Source organism: Cavia porcellus, unplaced genomic scaffold (assembly GCF_034190915.1).
Source record: "Cavia porcellus strain 051 isolate PalLab524CR breed Dunkin Hartley unplaced genomic scaffold, mCavPor4.1 scaffold_6, whole genome shotgun sequence".
NCBI classification, from domain to species: domain Eukaryota; kingdom Metazoa; phylum Chordata; class Mammalia; order Rodentia; family Caviidae; genus Cavia; species Cavia porcellus.
Window position 1 is genome coordinate 8,719,440 of NW_026947489.1, and position 16,022 is coordinate 8,735,461.

At 48.6% G+C, this 16,022-nt stretch overlaps 1 protein-coding gene across 2 annotated transcripts in view; it reads left to right on the plus strand.

The window, feature by feature from the left end:
* Pcsk6 (proprotein convertase subtilisin/kexin type 6) overlaps positions 1 to 16,022 on the plus strand; it is a 179,864-nt gene that overhangs the window by 85,243 nt on the left and 78,599 nt on the right. For both annotated transcript variants that reach the window (XM_063249917.1, XM_063249918.1), the window contains exons 7-8: positions 8,441 to 8,613; positions 13,838 to 14,050. In XM_063249917.1, coding sequence (XP_063105987.1) covers positions 8,441 to 8,613; positions 13,838 to 14,050 — 386 coding nt within the window. The remainder of the gene's footprint in view (positions 1 to 8,440; positions 8,614 to 13,837; positions 14,051 to 16,022) is intronic.

Genomic DNA, 16,022 nt, shown 5'->3' on the forward strand with positions numbered 1-16,022 from the left:
AAGCCCGCCCTCTGTATCAGGCCTCCTGGCTCTGTGCCCCACTCGGCACCCTCTGCCATAGGTGAGAGCCACAGGTGCTGATCTGCTCATCCGTGAAGCTTGCCATGGGGCAGGTGAGTAAAGCCGTTGGCCCTATAACTTCACAAGCACCTGGGTCACCTGTGCCAGGCTCCTCACTGAGGCCATTGCTTACAGCAGTCGGGCATCTTCCCGGTCTGGAGAAGTGTCAGGAGGTGTGTGGCATTTCGGTACAGCACACCCTGCTTCTGAGAAGCAGTGCTCACCGAGGGACCCAGCCCCTGAGGCTGCTTGCGAGCAGCCAGCCTCTGGGTCATGAGGCAAAGAAGCCTCCTTAGGTCTGATGGAGGCTTGGAAGCAAGCAAAACTCCCCTGCTCAGGCCTCGAGAAGTGTATACATCTTTTCAGGCCCCACTTATTTCTGGAAAGGAAAAGTAAACAGCAACAGAATAATTTCTGTTGGTGTTTTGCTCCATATTTTGATTGGGGAACTCAGTCATTTTTCCTTTCATAAACATGAAAATGTTAAGTACATAATGCCTAAATTAATTCATACCCATAAATTGGTTAATTATGTTAATTCTGAATCAAAAAATTCAGTCTCATTAGTGTTTCCATTAAGCGGGTGAGGCTTGTGAGCATTTTAGGAGAACCGTTTAAGCCCCAGATTAATCTTCAAAGGCCCCAAGTGCATTTTCAACTGCAGTAGCATTTAAAATTCACTGTGAGTTTTGGAAGGGATTTGGTGAGTGTTAGGAGCCAGTGCTTTCAGGGACTAGGGGTTCTGCATCCCTGTCCTTCACACTCCCCCATTCCAATCAAAGGCCCTTGCTGCCAGCTCTGAGAACCCCTAGGCATAGCAAGAGCAATAGAAAGGAGATGGACAAGGATTCTCCATGGCCCTTTGTTCCATGTCTCTGAGGACCCTTCTCTCACTGGGCTACCTCGATGCAGTTTTCCTCAGAGGACAGGTGAGGCTCACTTCCCAGCACGGTAGGCCAAAGAGATTGGGGTTCCTGAGAGATACAGACACAAAGACTCAGAGAGAGGGTACCTTCAAGTCTAAGTGATAATAAGCTCCTGGGTGTCAGCTCTCCCACTGCTGGACACAGTACCCTACACCCACAGTTTAAGGAGGAGACGTTCAATCCGGCTCATGTTTTAAGGGGATTTAGTCCATGAGAGGCTGTCTCCAAGGCAGGGACATCATGGTGAAACTTCATAGCAGAGTAATACTGTTTAGATTACGGTGGCCAGAAAGTGAAGCAGGGGAACAGTACTAGAGAGAAAGGGGTGAGGGACCAGACAGAGAGACTAGACCTCCGTGACCCACCCAGAAGTGCTCCATCAGTCCCAAGGCAGATGCCAAAACCAATCAAGTTGACACCCCACCCTAACCCCCACAGCGCCCTTTCCTCCTGGCAGCATGTCTGATTTCCGCTGTCTTCTTCAGAAGGTGCTCCAGGCATGTGTTGGCTTTCTCTGTCACAACCGCAACCTCTTGGGGTTCCTACCGTCCTCACATGTGGTGTAAATGTATGGGTGCTGGATCTGGCTCCACAGTGTACGCTTCTACCCTGCATCCCACACTGCCAGCCGTCACTTAATCACTGAGCCCCAGGTTGTTTACTGGGCCCCACTTCCTAGTGAGGGGACCGTGGAAAACTCAGCGTAGATGCAGCTCAGTGTAGATGTCACCTCATAAGACCATGACTTAGGCTTTTTCTTCATCAGTCCTTGAACGATCAACAGGACCTGATTATGAAAGCGAAGTACGATCTTCGTTATTATTTAGGAATGGCAAGGCTGATGGGACAACTGCCATTGCTATAAAGGCAGTTTGTGACTCAGTCCCCAAGAGGACTGAGACGTCACACCACGCAGGACCTCACAGGGAAGCACTAGGGTCAGGTGGGGGCCAGCAAAACTGACTGGTAATGTGGGCAGGAGTATTTGTCGTGGTTTCCATGGGAAAGCCAAGGCAAGGCCCAGAGAACAGGCCTGAGGGCGGCTGGTTTGGACAATTTCATCAGGCACTAGGGGATGGGATAGGTGCTGTCTCCCTCTGCCCTGGAGTGGTTAGGATGGTGGAATGGTGCCCATGAGTGTGAAAGCCTGATTAGAAAGTGAGTGGGTGCTTGTAGTCCCAGAATTGGTTGGTTTGCGTAAGAAGGTGAACTCCTGGCCAGGATGTTCATTATGCCCAGGAATTGGCCAGCTCTGGTCAGTCCTCACAGGGTTAACAAGACCCCAGGGGTCAAAGCATAGGAAAACAGCAAATCAGAAGGCAATTAACACCAGGCTCCCCTGTGTAGGACAGACCTTGCCTCATGGGTCCAGGCCCTGGTGGAGGGGCTCGGCTGGCTTGCCGATGCTTCACTGGCTGTAGCTGTGTTCCCACCCTGGAAGAAGACAGACGGCTCCATGAGGAGATCAGGAGCAGAACAGGAAGCCTGGCGAGACAGCTTGGTGGTGATCCCTGGTGCATCTCCACGCACATCAAGTGACAATGGCAGATGTAGATGTGACGGAGCAAATGTAGATGTGGCTTGATAGAGCTCAGTAGACCGTAGCTCCCTGGGGTTCCTAGCACAAGATTGTCCTCTCCGGGCACCCTTAGAGATTGGAGAGCTCGAGTACAGTCTTGGGTGGTAATGAGAGTTGGCAGAAACTTTTTAGGTTTGTAGCATTTTAAACAACTGTTGAAACTTTTCTTGTCCCAGCATGGCTGCTTACAGTACAGAATGTCCTATAGTTCTGCTGAAAAGGAAAGAACCCCCAAACACACAATTCTCTGTGGATTTACTAAAATAAACTCAGGATTAATGAGTAGATGTGCTGGAGAGGCCTATTTGTCACACTCAGGAAGCAACAATCTAATTTTACTGGCTACCGTTCATTGCTTTTGCTACGCCATTCATTTGCTGAAGGCAAAATGCATTACTTCTCAATGAACAAAAGCAGGCCCCGCTGCTGCTCGGTCTGCTCACCCTCCTGCAGACATTGGAAACCCCCGGGAGGTGGCTGACTGCTCCCATTGTAGGTGTGTGAATGAGTGAGTGTGTGGGTGGGTGTGCGTGTATGTGTGTGTGCACTGAACTCTCCCTTCTCCTTTTAAGATTGAGCTTTTTAAAGGCAGATGCTCTGTCTTCTGCTGTTTTAGGGCTGATTGTATCTTGATAGGCTTGCCTTGCCTGATGCAAACCTATTTGGAAAGTCAAGATATAAATAAGAAATGGAAAGAAGAGGTAGGCTGGGTCCCTATGAAAACAGTGATTGTTTTAACTTTACCAAGAGACTTATACACCAATTTATTCCACCAAGTTCTCCCAGGGCACTGAAAATATTATTGGGTTTAGACAATTGAATAGAAATCAGATCATATTGAAAGTGAGGCAGACCTGTCCAACTCCTTCCAAGGAGCTTCTTGGGGTACCTAGACTTGCCAGTTGTGGGATTTCGCCCCAGAAGCAATCTGACTTGTTCACCCAGACACAGAGGGCTCAGGTCCAGGAAGGTGGGCGTCTTCTTCCTTTTCAGCACTCTGTACCTGGTACCCACAGCCCCATCCTTAGAGGAACTGCCCAAGCATGTTTACCTTGCCACCGTGACTCTGAACCCAGCAGGCAGAAAAGCAATCCATTAGCGAGCTAACAACAGGGAGTTAATTTGCCATCAAAATGACTTGTCCAAATTATTTTTGTACCCAGCAATTTATAGTAAATGGGCCTTTCTTTTTTCATTAGAGAAATGATTGCTGTTTTTCTTTTCCTTGGCATTTCCAGAGAGCCATTCACATTTAAAGCTAATGTTGGAACAGCAGGTTTCTACTGAAAATATTTACCTTTTCTCTGTTGGCAACTTGTCAATGCTGGGGAAAATAGATGCTCCATTAGAATCTAAATACATGATGCTTGCTTTCTCCCACATCCATCAAGTCTTTTTCTAAAACCAAAAGCACTGTGAGAGGTGTTGGGAAATCATTCCGGTCCTAGGTTTTTACATATTTTTGGATGTCTTCTGGCATTCTGTTCTTGTTTTTTAAAAAATAGGCATTTCACGTCTTATAATTTATGTGAGAAGTCCTAAAATAGCAGGTTCAGTCTTGCCAATAGAGCATCAGATTAGACTTTGGCTGCCTATGTGGCCAGCAAGGTATTCCTAGAATTAGTCCACTGCTAAATGTAAAGCTGTAAAGACACTACTTTTATTTATCCAGCAGCACAGGATACTAGAGTATATTTGTCTGTTTTTCATTGCCCTAACAAAATACTGGGGTTGGATAACTTATAAAGAAAAGAGTCTTCTTTAGCTCACAGTTTCAGAGCCTGATAGTTCAAACAGCATAGTGCTGGCTCTGGCAACCCTTTCCCACCAAGCGTCCTAGCAGATAAGATCACAGCAGGAGCACATGCTGGCGGGGGGGGGGGGGGGGGTTGTATCATGAAACAGGAAGCCAGACAGCAGCTGGGGCCAGTTCTGTTCTTCTATAACAACCCTGTCTCCCAGGACCTGACTAGGGTCCCACAAGAACTACCTGAGCCCTCCTAACCACAGCATGGCACCCCTAAGGGCCTGCCACTTCCCAATAGGCTCCCTCTTAAAAGTTCCAGCACCTCCCGATGTCACCTCACAGAGGACCTAGCTGCCCATTTGTGAACCCTTGTGGAGGAATGCATTCAAACCATATCTAAACCATAGCACAGAGCCTTGGCTTATATTTTCATTGATCTTCTCAACTCAGGTGAATATTGTAGATACTCACTTTGAGAGGTTGGGTTCATGGTCCAAGGTCATGAACACCCAAAATTCCTCCCAGAACTGTGGCCTTGGCTCCCCCCATCACCCACACCACAGGCACTGCTCCATCGTGTCACACCATCAGCTCCCTGCATGGGCTGTGGCCTCTCTTGGAGGTTTGTGGCTGAGTGGCCTTGGTGCTTGGGGCAAGCATCCTTGAAACAACCATGGAGATAAAAGTGCGGAACACACTGACCAGAGATTGGGAAAGGACAATGCCTCATGGCCACCCCTGCTCCTGCGCGCCACCCACAACTCCAAAAAGGAGAAAAGACAGTGAGTGAGCCAATGTCACGGCCCCTGTGGGCTGGAGCTAGAGTGGCTCTGTCCTGCCTCTAAAGGAAGCCTTGCCATTGGTGTCAGCCAACTCAGGGGAGATTTGGGCTCCATTATTGTCTCCCTTGATCTTCAAAGGGAAATAAAGTCTTACTATTAAAATTAAGGACCTCTGTGACTGTGGTTACAGCTCAGGGGCAGAGCATGTGCACAACATAGGAGGGGCCCTGGGTTCAGTCTTCAGTATGGAGAGAGACAGAGATGGAGGCAGAGACAGAGAGGAGGTGGGGGGCGATAGGGGGAGAGGGGACATGAGAGAGAGAGACTTTATCAAGAGACACCATAAAGTAAAAAAGACATAAACTGTGAAGTGAGAACTTTATAGCTTATATGACCAGCAAAGGACTAATCCCCAGTATAGGCAAAATGAAGCAATATATTACTTAAACATGCATGCATAAAAAGAGTAGTTTTTAAAAGACCATGGATGAAAGCTTAGAAACAACCCAAGTGCCCATCATTCAAGGAATGAATAAAAAAGATGTGGTATTTTTATATAATGGAGTACTACTCAACTTTAAAGAAAGATTGCATCGAGACTTTTAGAAGTAAATGGACATGACTTGGGACCATACTCATAAGTGAAATAAATCAAACTCACATGTATATATACCATAGTGTCTCTGTAGTGTAAGAAACTGAAAGAGTAAATAAGATACAAACTCTACAATAGATATTACGAAAGGGTAAGAAACTGCTCAAATAGGAAAAATAACTGGGATGGGGAAAGGAGGAAAGGAGGCAGGAGGGAAGAGGCTCCCAATGGGTCGTGTCCTCCTTGGATCAGGCAGGGATTTTATCGGATCTATTATTTTATTAGACTTTACAACTAGCATGTGTCAAAACAATCCTTAATACATAATAATAACAGCAAATAAAAGGGAGAAATGGTTATGTTATTACATCCATTTTTACAAATGGGGAAACTGAGGCTCCCCAGGGTCAAGCTAGCAGCTTCCTGGGTACCTAGCAGTGTCCTTTTTAATTTGGTCCTCCATAGAGACAGAAACTGTCATCACTGCAGTGTGCAGAGACAGAGGCCCCTTGAGATGAGACAACCTCCCAGCTCACTCCCTGGTCACAGCTGGTGGTCACGCTGCACCTGCCCCGTGGCATGCATGTCAGTGGAGAGAGCTCTGCTCCATGGGCCTCTCCTCTGGTGTAGGCGAAGGTGTCTACACCCCATGCCCTGTGAGCAGTGGTGCTTGGCCAGTGGTGTCTTCTTGGTCAGTGGGCTGTCCTGCAGCCAGGTAGCTTAGGTAGTCAAGGACGGAAATACAAGAGAAGACACTGTGCCAAGGCATTCAGTTTATTCCTCCTGCTCATTTTCAAGCCATAAAATGGTGAGCGACGGCTCCTTCCTGACTTTGGCCCCATCCTCCACCACTGCCATGCCCGCTTGGTTGGTACAACCCCACGGCTCTGGGCATGTGGAACTTCTGGTATTAATTTTGAGTACAATTCCCAGGCTTTCAGAGTAGGAGTTTCCAGTTCAGCTCGATGACCCCACTTAAGTTTAGGGTGCTAAGATGCTGTACCCTAACGTAGTCCTTCCTTCCCTGCTGCCACTGCTAAGCGCACCACACAGCCTCAGGGACTTCAGGGCAGGTGTTTAGGGGAAAAGCTTGAGCAAACCTTCAAAACTGCAGCTTCGTCTTCCAGGTCCCCTGTAGAGAGGAAGTTCAGAGTTTATCAATGAAGCCATAACAGGGCATTCCGTTGTTTGAAATCCATGTGCTGCCTTTTTCTTAATCCATATGCTACTGAGAGAGAATAGAGGGTAGAAAAATTAGAAATGTATGTGTTAGGATCTCTACCCAGCATTATCCATCAGAATTGTACCCACAATTAATTTGAAAGGATAGAACAGGTGGATTTAATTCACATGTAACGTTAGTTCCTGAGCACTAAGGGTAGGGTCTCTCTCCCATTTCCTCTCCTGCTTGCATCCTGGCCTCTCCCTTTTAACCTCTGGAGAAAGTCTCTATAGTTGTACCCTGGAATTTAAGAAGGATTAGCCCAAGGACACCCCAGAGATGTGAGATTTATGGATGCCGTATAAAATGGCATAGAGTTCACCTATAATCTCTACGCACCCTCCTGTGGACTTCGAATCGTCACTACATGATTTGTAGAACCTAATACAATGTAGATGCTGTGTGACTACTGTGTTGTTAGGGGGTACAACTCCACTGTCTTGTTTAGGGGACAACAACAAGCAGAAGAGTCAGCTCCTGTTTGGTACCATCATCACTTTTCCTGTACATTTTTGACGTGTGGTTGGGTGGCTCCTCAGATGCTATAGTTGGAGAACCAACTACATTTTGTCTGTTATATTCAGAGTTCCGGTTCTTGTTCCCATTATGTGTTGACATAGATTCTGGGTTAAGAGTAAGTCCAGGATAGGTAAAGCAGAGGGACCCACGCGTGGTGAGGCACCCCAGAGAGAGGGCTTCCTGGCATGGAGAATTGCAAGGCTTAACAGCCATGTCTTGAAAGAGTCTTTAATGTCACAGGGAAATGTTCCATATAAAGATCAGTTAAAAAAAGATCTGGAAAGAAAGGAAAGTATATCCTGCAGGCAAAGGAAAACATTAGAACTAAGTAACCAAAATATTATCATTTGTTATTTCTCTATTTCCCAAACTTTCATCAGAGTGGATATTATTCTTACAACCAGAAAAAGTCCCCTTTTCCATTATATCTTAAGTAACTCTAAAGAATTTGTTTTGACCAAAAGTACGGCCATTGTCCATGCAGAGCTGGGTCAGTGTAAGGGAGTCCGGGGGCCTCTGAAAGGCGACGCCAAGTTTTCTGAAGCTGGGAGGAGTCTGATTTCGTGGGAGCCCATTCACCCCTCTCTTTGAGGAAGCTGAGTTCCCCCACGGTAAAGTCCCCTCCTGGGAACGTGGAACTGAACGCAGATGAAGACGAGGTGGCCGGCCACGTCCAAGGCCCCGCTCCCCTCCTACCTGGGCTGGGCAAGGCTTCTGTTTTCCAGGTCAAAGCTCATTGTGTGATTCATCAGAAATCACACGTGGGATTGACTCATACGAGAAAGGGAAATAAACGTGAGTGACGGAAGCCACATCAGTGAGCGTATGGAGAAGGAGCGAACTTTCCAAACACAGTGTGGGAGCTCACTCTGAGGAGCTCTGTGATGCTGCAGCCAGATCTAAGCTGCTTGGGGCTCCCCGGCCTTGCCCCTTGTCACCAGGTCCATGGTGGCCGCTGCTGTGTACTCAGCATCATGGGCGCTGATGCCAAGCTTCCCCTGTGTTTTCAGGCATCCGCATGCTGGACGGCGATGTGACAGATGTGGTTGAGGCCAAGTCCTTGGGCATCCGACCCAACTACATCGACATTTACAGCGCCAGCTGGGGGCCGGATGATGATGGGAAGACGGTGGATGGGCCCGGCCGACTGGCTAAACAGGCTTTCGAGTTTGGCATTAAAAAGGTGTGAGTAACCCAGGGCTACAAGGGAGCTCATGGGGGGAGGATGACAGTGCACATTTTTAGTAGCTACATATCAGAATGACACCAGCCCCAGCCCTGAAATAGGACTGGCAAAGAAGCACTGGGGTGCCAGGGCCACAATGAGAGAGGAGTCACTTAGGGGCTCAGGGAGGCAGCTGTTCATCAAGTCGAAAGTGGCACCTGTTGGAGAGAGAGCGGAGCTGTGTTCATGTGCCCAGCCCTCTCCACCTTGGGGCCTGCCTGTGCCACCCGAGGGGTGTGCAGGTGAATGGGAGTCATAGCACCTGCCTGCTGCTTGGACTCTGCAGCTGGAAAGGGTGTCCTTGAGCTCAGCCCACCTGCACACGAAGCTGCTCAGCCGCAGAGCTTCCTGTATCTACCATGGGCTGTGTGGCTAATCCAGCACCTTACTGCAGCTGGAAGCCACAGTCTGGACCTCTCACCACCGCCACAGGCACACAGCACAGCAGAGGTGGAGTTTCTGGATAGAGCCCTAGCAGAGCACACATATCCAAGAGGCTAGCTGTCCACTGAAGCCAGGGAGGCTGCTAGGCTCTTCCCAGGAGGCCCGCGCCCCGGCCATGGTGCTCATCCCTTCAGAGCTTCGTGGGTCAGGAAGGAAGGGGTCTGGGGAGATTGCACCTGGAGGTGAACCTGTTCTGACAAGCAGGTGACACGGCAAGGCAGACCTCTGCGTGCATCCAGGAGGCCCTGGCTGGCCTCAGAGGCTCCAGGCCAGAGCATCGGGTGTGACTGACCAGTGCTGGTGGGGGTGAATGGTTCCAGCAGGAGCTTTAGGCATCTCTGGCTTCTGTGGGGACAGGAGAGGAAAGGGAAGGGGGTGCCAAGCCCATTTTATCATTTATATCATTTTAAACACTTTAAGTTCTTATGGAATTGTAACCCATGTGTAGTGTTAAAATACGGTTAATAGGGGCTGGGGATATAGCCCAGTGGCATCATTCTTGCCTGGCAAGCATGAGGTCCTGAGTTCAATTCCTGGTTCAAAAAACAGAAACTAAAAGATGGTTAATAAGCAGTAAGCCAGTCAAACAGTACCAGAGGATTATACTGATACAAGCCTTTCTTTGTTACCCTCCATCCATCTCAAGTTCTTCCCCATGGAACTCTGTGCAAGGTTTCCTTTTTCTGAGTAATATTATCTGGTTGCTTTCCTGGGTGCACTGAGTCTGTTTGCTGTCTGTTAATTTCCTCTTATTAGGTTGAGTATTCTGTGCTCAGCAGGTCCCTAGTGTTTTCATGCTCTCTCCGACTGTACTGAGTCTCCCAAGTTTCCTGTCTCCTTAGACTTTTTCCTGAGCTTGGGGCTGCTCCCTGTCTCCACCTTCCGCCAGGCACCCCTGACCCGTTACCTGCTCTGGTGCAAAGGCGGATGGATGCTGCTCCAATGTTGAGAGCAAGTTTCCTCCTCCCCTGATGTCTCCTCCCAAATGCTCCGGGGATGAATGGCTCAGAAATCACTGACTGAGAGCAGGGTGCCCATTCTCATATTTCTGAGCTCAGTGCTTACTCAATGTAAGGGAAAAAGGGAAGGAAGGAGACAGTGTTAACTGCTGCTTTTATCTCCGTGGCTTCCAATGAACACAAAGGTGGCTTCCATGGACTGTGGAGCACCTGACCTGGGCCATGTGCTGGCCCAGGTGAGTGCTGGCAGATGCAGGCATGACCAAGTCAGCCACTGCCTGCAAGGGACCACTGAATAAATAAATCACATCTTTCCATGACTCAACTCCCCTCCCACCCACTAGATCACTTGGATCTCAGACTTGATGACAACTGAAACATCCTAAAATTAAGCCGCATTTTGGCTTCGGAGAGGGTGACCTAAGTTAGAGATCGTGAAACACTTTGCTTTGAATGGTGTTCATGCTGAGCAGCTGGCGTTTCTGCAGACTTCTAAAGATGCAGGCTCTTAGGAGGAGGCCAGGTAGTGATTATTTTCAAGGGACTGTCTGAATTGTCCCCTTAGTTTGTGTGGCAGAGCCTGTGCAGGACTGTGGAAGCTGGAGCCGCAGAGAAATCTCTGCAGTCTGAATCCTGAGCAGCACTGGCTTTATCAAGCTGTCAGGGGGAATGGGGACTTGCAGAGGGGACCGAGTGGCTCCCTCTCAGTCTTGTCATGGTTTCTTAAAATACTGAGGTCATTTAGTCTTTTTTTTTAGTTGTTCTGAAGTAAAATATGTCATATAGGGACCCTTAAATCGCAGCTGTCTAAAGCTGTCACGGAAAATCCTTCTAGAAATTGGATGATCTCAAACCAAACCACATTTCCCCATCTGTGTTTCCTCCATGCTGCCCCATTTGTCACCTACAGCCTTTTTTCTGTAAAGTCTGACTTCATCTTTGGGGGATGATGTGGTCTGGTGGTAGGAGACTTTAGAAGCCATAATTTGGCATAGGGACCTGCTTAATGTTGGTCCTTATGAAGCATCACTCCTTACATGGCTCATTACTCACCAGGGAGATTAAACATCACTGCGCTAAAAACACTGGCCTTGTCCAGATGGCTGGCATTGGCAGCCTCAGGACCAGTGCTTTTGAGCTCATGTACAAAGTCTCCACTGCCCAGCAAGGACAAGAGAAAAACTTTGATGTGGTTAAGGTGATAGTTTTACTGACTAGAAATGCAGGTTTGTGGCTAAGTTTGCAATGCGCTCTTGAGCTTCTGTCCTGTGGCTTTGCTGTGAAGCCACTGGAGGATCTGTAGGGTGAACGTGAAGTCCTCAGAGACAGCTCAAACACCTCTTTAATGTCTCAGATTTAGGTGCCTCCTCTCCCTCCTTCCCATGGTCTCTTCCCAAAAACCCTTTTAAGAAGATAGAGACTGTTGACTCTGTGAGCCTGTGAGAAGGGATTGACCTAGTGGTCAGTATGCAATGTTTGGTAGAAAGATCGAAATCAGCAGGAGCTCCTGAGGTGGAATTGCAGGTCCACTTGCTGTAGTTCGGACTTGGTGTGTCCTCCAAAGGCCCATGCGTGAAACGCTCAGGCTCCAGCCTGTGCTGCCAGAGGTGGTAGAACCCAGTGGAAGATCTTCTAGTCTTGGGGGGTGTTCCAGCAAAGGAGATGGCAGAACCCCACTTGTCCTCTTCCCTGTCTCTCTTTCATTCTTCCCCGTGAGATGAATAAGCTTTCTCTGCCGCAGGCCCAGAGCAATGGGGCCAGTCCGTCAGACTGAACCTTCCAATGCTGTGAACCAAAAGAATCCTCTTCAGTTTCCAAGCTGATCATCTCAAGTGTTTCTTCAAGTTAACGAGAGGGTAACTAAGACAGCACCTTAGACCTGCTAGGTTCATGCCTGGGTTGTAACAGAGCTGCAGGTGACTCGGCCGTGTCATATTCAGGTTTGCCAAGCCCTGTTTTAAGGCACCCTCTATGCCCCTGGATTCACAGGATTGCCGCTCCACTTTGGGAAGTGACAACATTTTATAAATGATTTTGAGTGGGCTGGGGAGTTCAGATTCTTAAATGGAATAAAGATGGGCTCGTTTGGGTTGAATACCTTTTTATTTGGATTTTGGTTGTTTTCAACCAGTTTCTGATTAATCTTCCCCAGCAAGTAATTATAGACCTGGTTTGCATAATGACAGGGAAGTGTTCTGAGAAGCGTATCGTTAGGCAGTTTCATCACTGTGTGAACGTGATAAGGAGTACTGACTCAGCACTAGGTGGGATAGCCCTGGTCCTATTTGTGGTCTGGCATCGACTGAAACGTCCTTATGTGCTACATAACTGGAATCTCGTAGACACACCTATTTCCTTGGTATGTTTTACCTTTCTTCCAGAAGTTAGCTTTTGGTGAGCTCCTGGCTCCTGAGACAGGGTCCCCCTTGGAGATGTAGAGAGCAGAGTGTATGAGGCAGCTGGAAGCAGCAGGCTGACCACCAGGTCCTCCCTGTGGGGTCTGCTGGGAGCGTGGGGTTGGAACCCGAGTCCCCTTAGTGAACCTTCTAGAGCTTTCCGTGGTAACAAACAACCTGTTGAGGCATGCATGCCATAGGCTCCCCAGCGCTGGACTGTAGAGTGGACTGACACAGGGCTGAGGGAGCAGGTAGGTCCCCTCAGCCATGGGGAGCTTGAATTCTGAGGGCAAGTGTGGACATCCAGTCTGCAGCTGGGCTTCAAATCCACTTGAAGGGTTGCAGGGTTAGGTTGAAAAGTATCATTGAATCCACTCATTGTTGGACCTACGGATCTGATCCTTCCGAGCGTTTGGAAGGGAGTGGCCTCAGTGAAGATGCCCATGTGGGAAGCCCAATAGGCCCGGTTTCACTAGAGATGAATGTTGGCACCACACTCTGGAGTCCACCCACGCGTCCTGCCAACTGGACTGAATCGGTCAGCCTGATTTATTGGCTAATCATTAGCTAGCATTTGGGGCTGGAATCACCCTCAATTTGGTCAGAAATCATTGATCCTGTGAGAGGGGACAGCACAGAGCTGCAGGAACTTACGCTGACCTGCAGGACCTCACGCGCTTGTTCTCATGTGTACGTTCTTAACAATGAGAACCCCAGCACACGAGGAAAGCCGCCACCAGCACTGGTGTTGACAGTCTGACCACCCCACTGCTGGCCCATAGTTAGGACCCCCCGAGGCTACTACCAACATTCTGGACTGTAACCTTGTTTACCTTTCGCTCTTCATCCCAAAATTCATGGTTTCATCCTTCTTTGCAAAATTAGCTTACTCTCTAAGAACCTAAGGTACTTCTTTAGCTATGTGTTTAGGGAAATTCCTTCCATTTCCCACGAAACCAGCTCCTTCAGCCCAGAAAAACTATCAAAGCTATAAATTCAGCCATCATCCATAATCTCAGTATTACGTACTGCCCTTACAGTCTCTTTGATCCTTCACTATTCTGATGGCAATTAGAGGCACTGCTCTGAAATGGAGCTGCCTGGGTTAGGGCCCTAGATTTTCCTCTGAAGAAAAGAGGGGTCTTTCTAGTATTTCTGTGCCTGCGCAGTCCTGGAATTCTGCACAGTCCTGGAGGCTGTTGCCCCAGGCAAAACCGCTCCATTAAAATCAAAACAGAGGCTGTCAGTGGCATCAAGATGATCTCAGTGTATCCCTCTGAGCCCCTTGGGAGGACATTCAAGATGATTCTGCGGGCTGTCCGTGAGACCTGCCCCCCAGGTTCTGGTCACAGTGACTGATGCTTTGTTCTTGCTCCCATCTAGGGCCGGCAGGGCCTGGGCTCCATTTTTGTCTGGGCCTCTGGGAATGGAGGGAGAGAGGGGGACTATTGCTCCTGTGATGGCTACACCAACAGCATCTACACCATCTCCGTGAGCAGCACCACTGAGAACGGCTACAAACCCTGGTACCTGGAGGAGTGCGCCTCCACCTTGGCAACCACCTACAGCAGCGGGGCCTTCTATGAGCGGAAAATTGTAAGTTCTTCTGGTCTGTTGGAGGTTTGTGGCATGTGCCTCGGCCCTTTGGGGAGGACTCCTGTTCCTTAATGATGAGTTAGGTCAAGATCAGACTGTGCTGGATTGCAGGTCCCAGCCTTAGCCTTCAGGGAGCCATCTGAGCCTTGAGGTCAACCCCAGTCCCTTGGCAGCCTGCCTCAAACCCTGCCTCACTCATCTGTGCCCAGAAATACCAACCAAAACCTTCTCTGGCTTGAGCCATCTAAAAATATCATTTAAGAATGGGGTTCATTCTCATCACGGCTCCTTTTAGCTCTCTGAAATTCTGCGGTCACTTCACTCAGGATTCAGTCAACCAGTCCAGTTTTGACACGCAAAATACAGGAAGGGAAAGTGCTGGTTTACACTCAAACATTCTGGAAATCCACGTGTTCTAGGCTTCTGTTGCTACCAAAGAAATAGATCCTGGATGCTTTGAAGTCTGGTGGTGGTTTTGGTCTGTTCTGCGCACTTAAGTGAATTTATCTTTTACTCCTTCTGTGTGTATGTGACAGTGTGTGTGAGAGAGAGAAAAAAGAGAGAGAGAGAGACAGAGAGAGAGAGAGTGTGGTGCTGAGGATGGAACCCAGGGCCTTATACATTACCAGATAGGCACCGTACCATGGAGCTCCATCTCCTGTCCCCAAGTGATGTTTTTAAGCAGTAACTGATTTTTTTAATCTATGGGTGGAATTTTGTACTTCTTCCTTCCTTACATTCTTTCCTACTAAAAATAAATAAATAAATAAAAGATAAAAATAACAACAAAGAGGAAGGGAGAGCTGCCAGTCTCAATGAATGCTGAATTCAAATGCACAGTCACTAAGTTAGTTTGCAGACGTTTAAAAAATGAGACGGGGCAGCTGGTCTGACGTGGTGTAAATTTAAAGCTCAGTAGCATGTTGCCACTTTTCCTGCGGGTTGGTCACATTGTTGGAAGTTATTTGTGAATTTACCTTTACATTTTTCTGGGGGAGTGTATGTACTTCTTGTTCTCCACTTGGCTCTTCATCAGCGAAAGGTCAGCGTGGCAGGGCCCAGCCTGCTTCACTAAGATGCTAATAGAAGTTGTCACTTTCCCTCTCTGTGGGACTTTCCCTCTGCCCTGGGATGGGTGACTGAAATGCTGAGCTGTGGCCTGTTCATGTAGGTATCTAGTTTATTTGAGCACAGACTTGCTGGAGTCCTGTTAAAACACACTTGGGTCAAAATTCCACAAAGGCCTGCTGACTGACGGGGGTAGGTTGAGGCATGCATTATTGGACATCCTGCACCACAGGCTGCATGCTGGGAGGATGGGAGGATGTGTTACTCCGCCCTGGAAGTGGGGCTTGTGGCTGTGTTTGCTGGTTTAATTACACCAGTGTGTGGGTGTTCGTATGGCTGCGTATGTGCACATGCCTTAGCTATAGAATGCTTTGATTCCCCGCCCCCCTTTTTAAAATTCTCCTCTCTGAGCAACCATCTGGGGGTAGGAAGAGTGTCACTGAGAAAGGGGTAAAAGGGTTCCAGTTGCTGCGCCTGAGCTCGACTCTGAGCATATGCATGGCATTGTTCATCTGCTCCGTGAGCCCAGCTTTGCTTCAGATCCTTTCAGACATCCTGCCAGGGCACAAGTGGCAGCTCTGGACAGTCGGTGTGTCGTGACGGCAGCCAGAGGACTGTCCCTTTGCACGCTCCCTCCTTCCCTCTCTCCCAGTTCAGTGGATGCCAGGTAGTGTCTGCCAGGAGCGAGGGATGCCTTGCATGCATACATGATTTTTAGTGAAAGAAGTAAAACCTAAAGCAAGCATCTGGCTAGAAGATGAGGGTTTGTTCATTCACCGAATGAAAACCATGTTCCAGCCATGGTGCAAGAGCTCAGGAGGGACTCTGTGGCTTGGTTCAGCCATCCTTCCTGGAGAGGACCCTCTCCTCACTCCCCAGCACTCCTCCTGTGAGATTAGAGAGG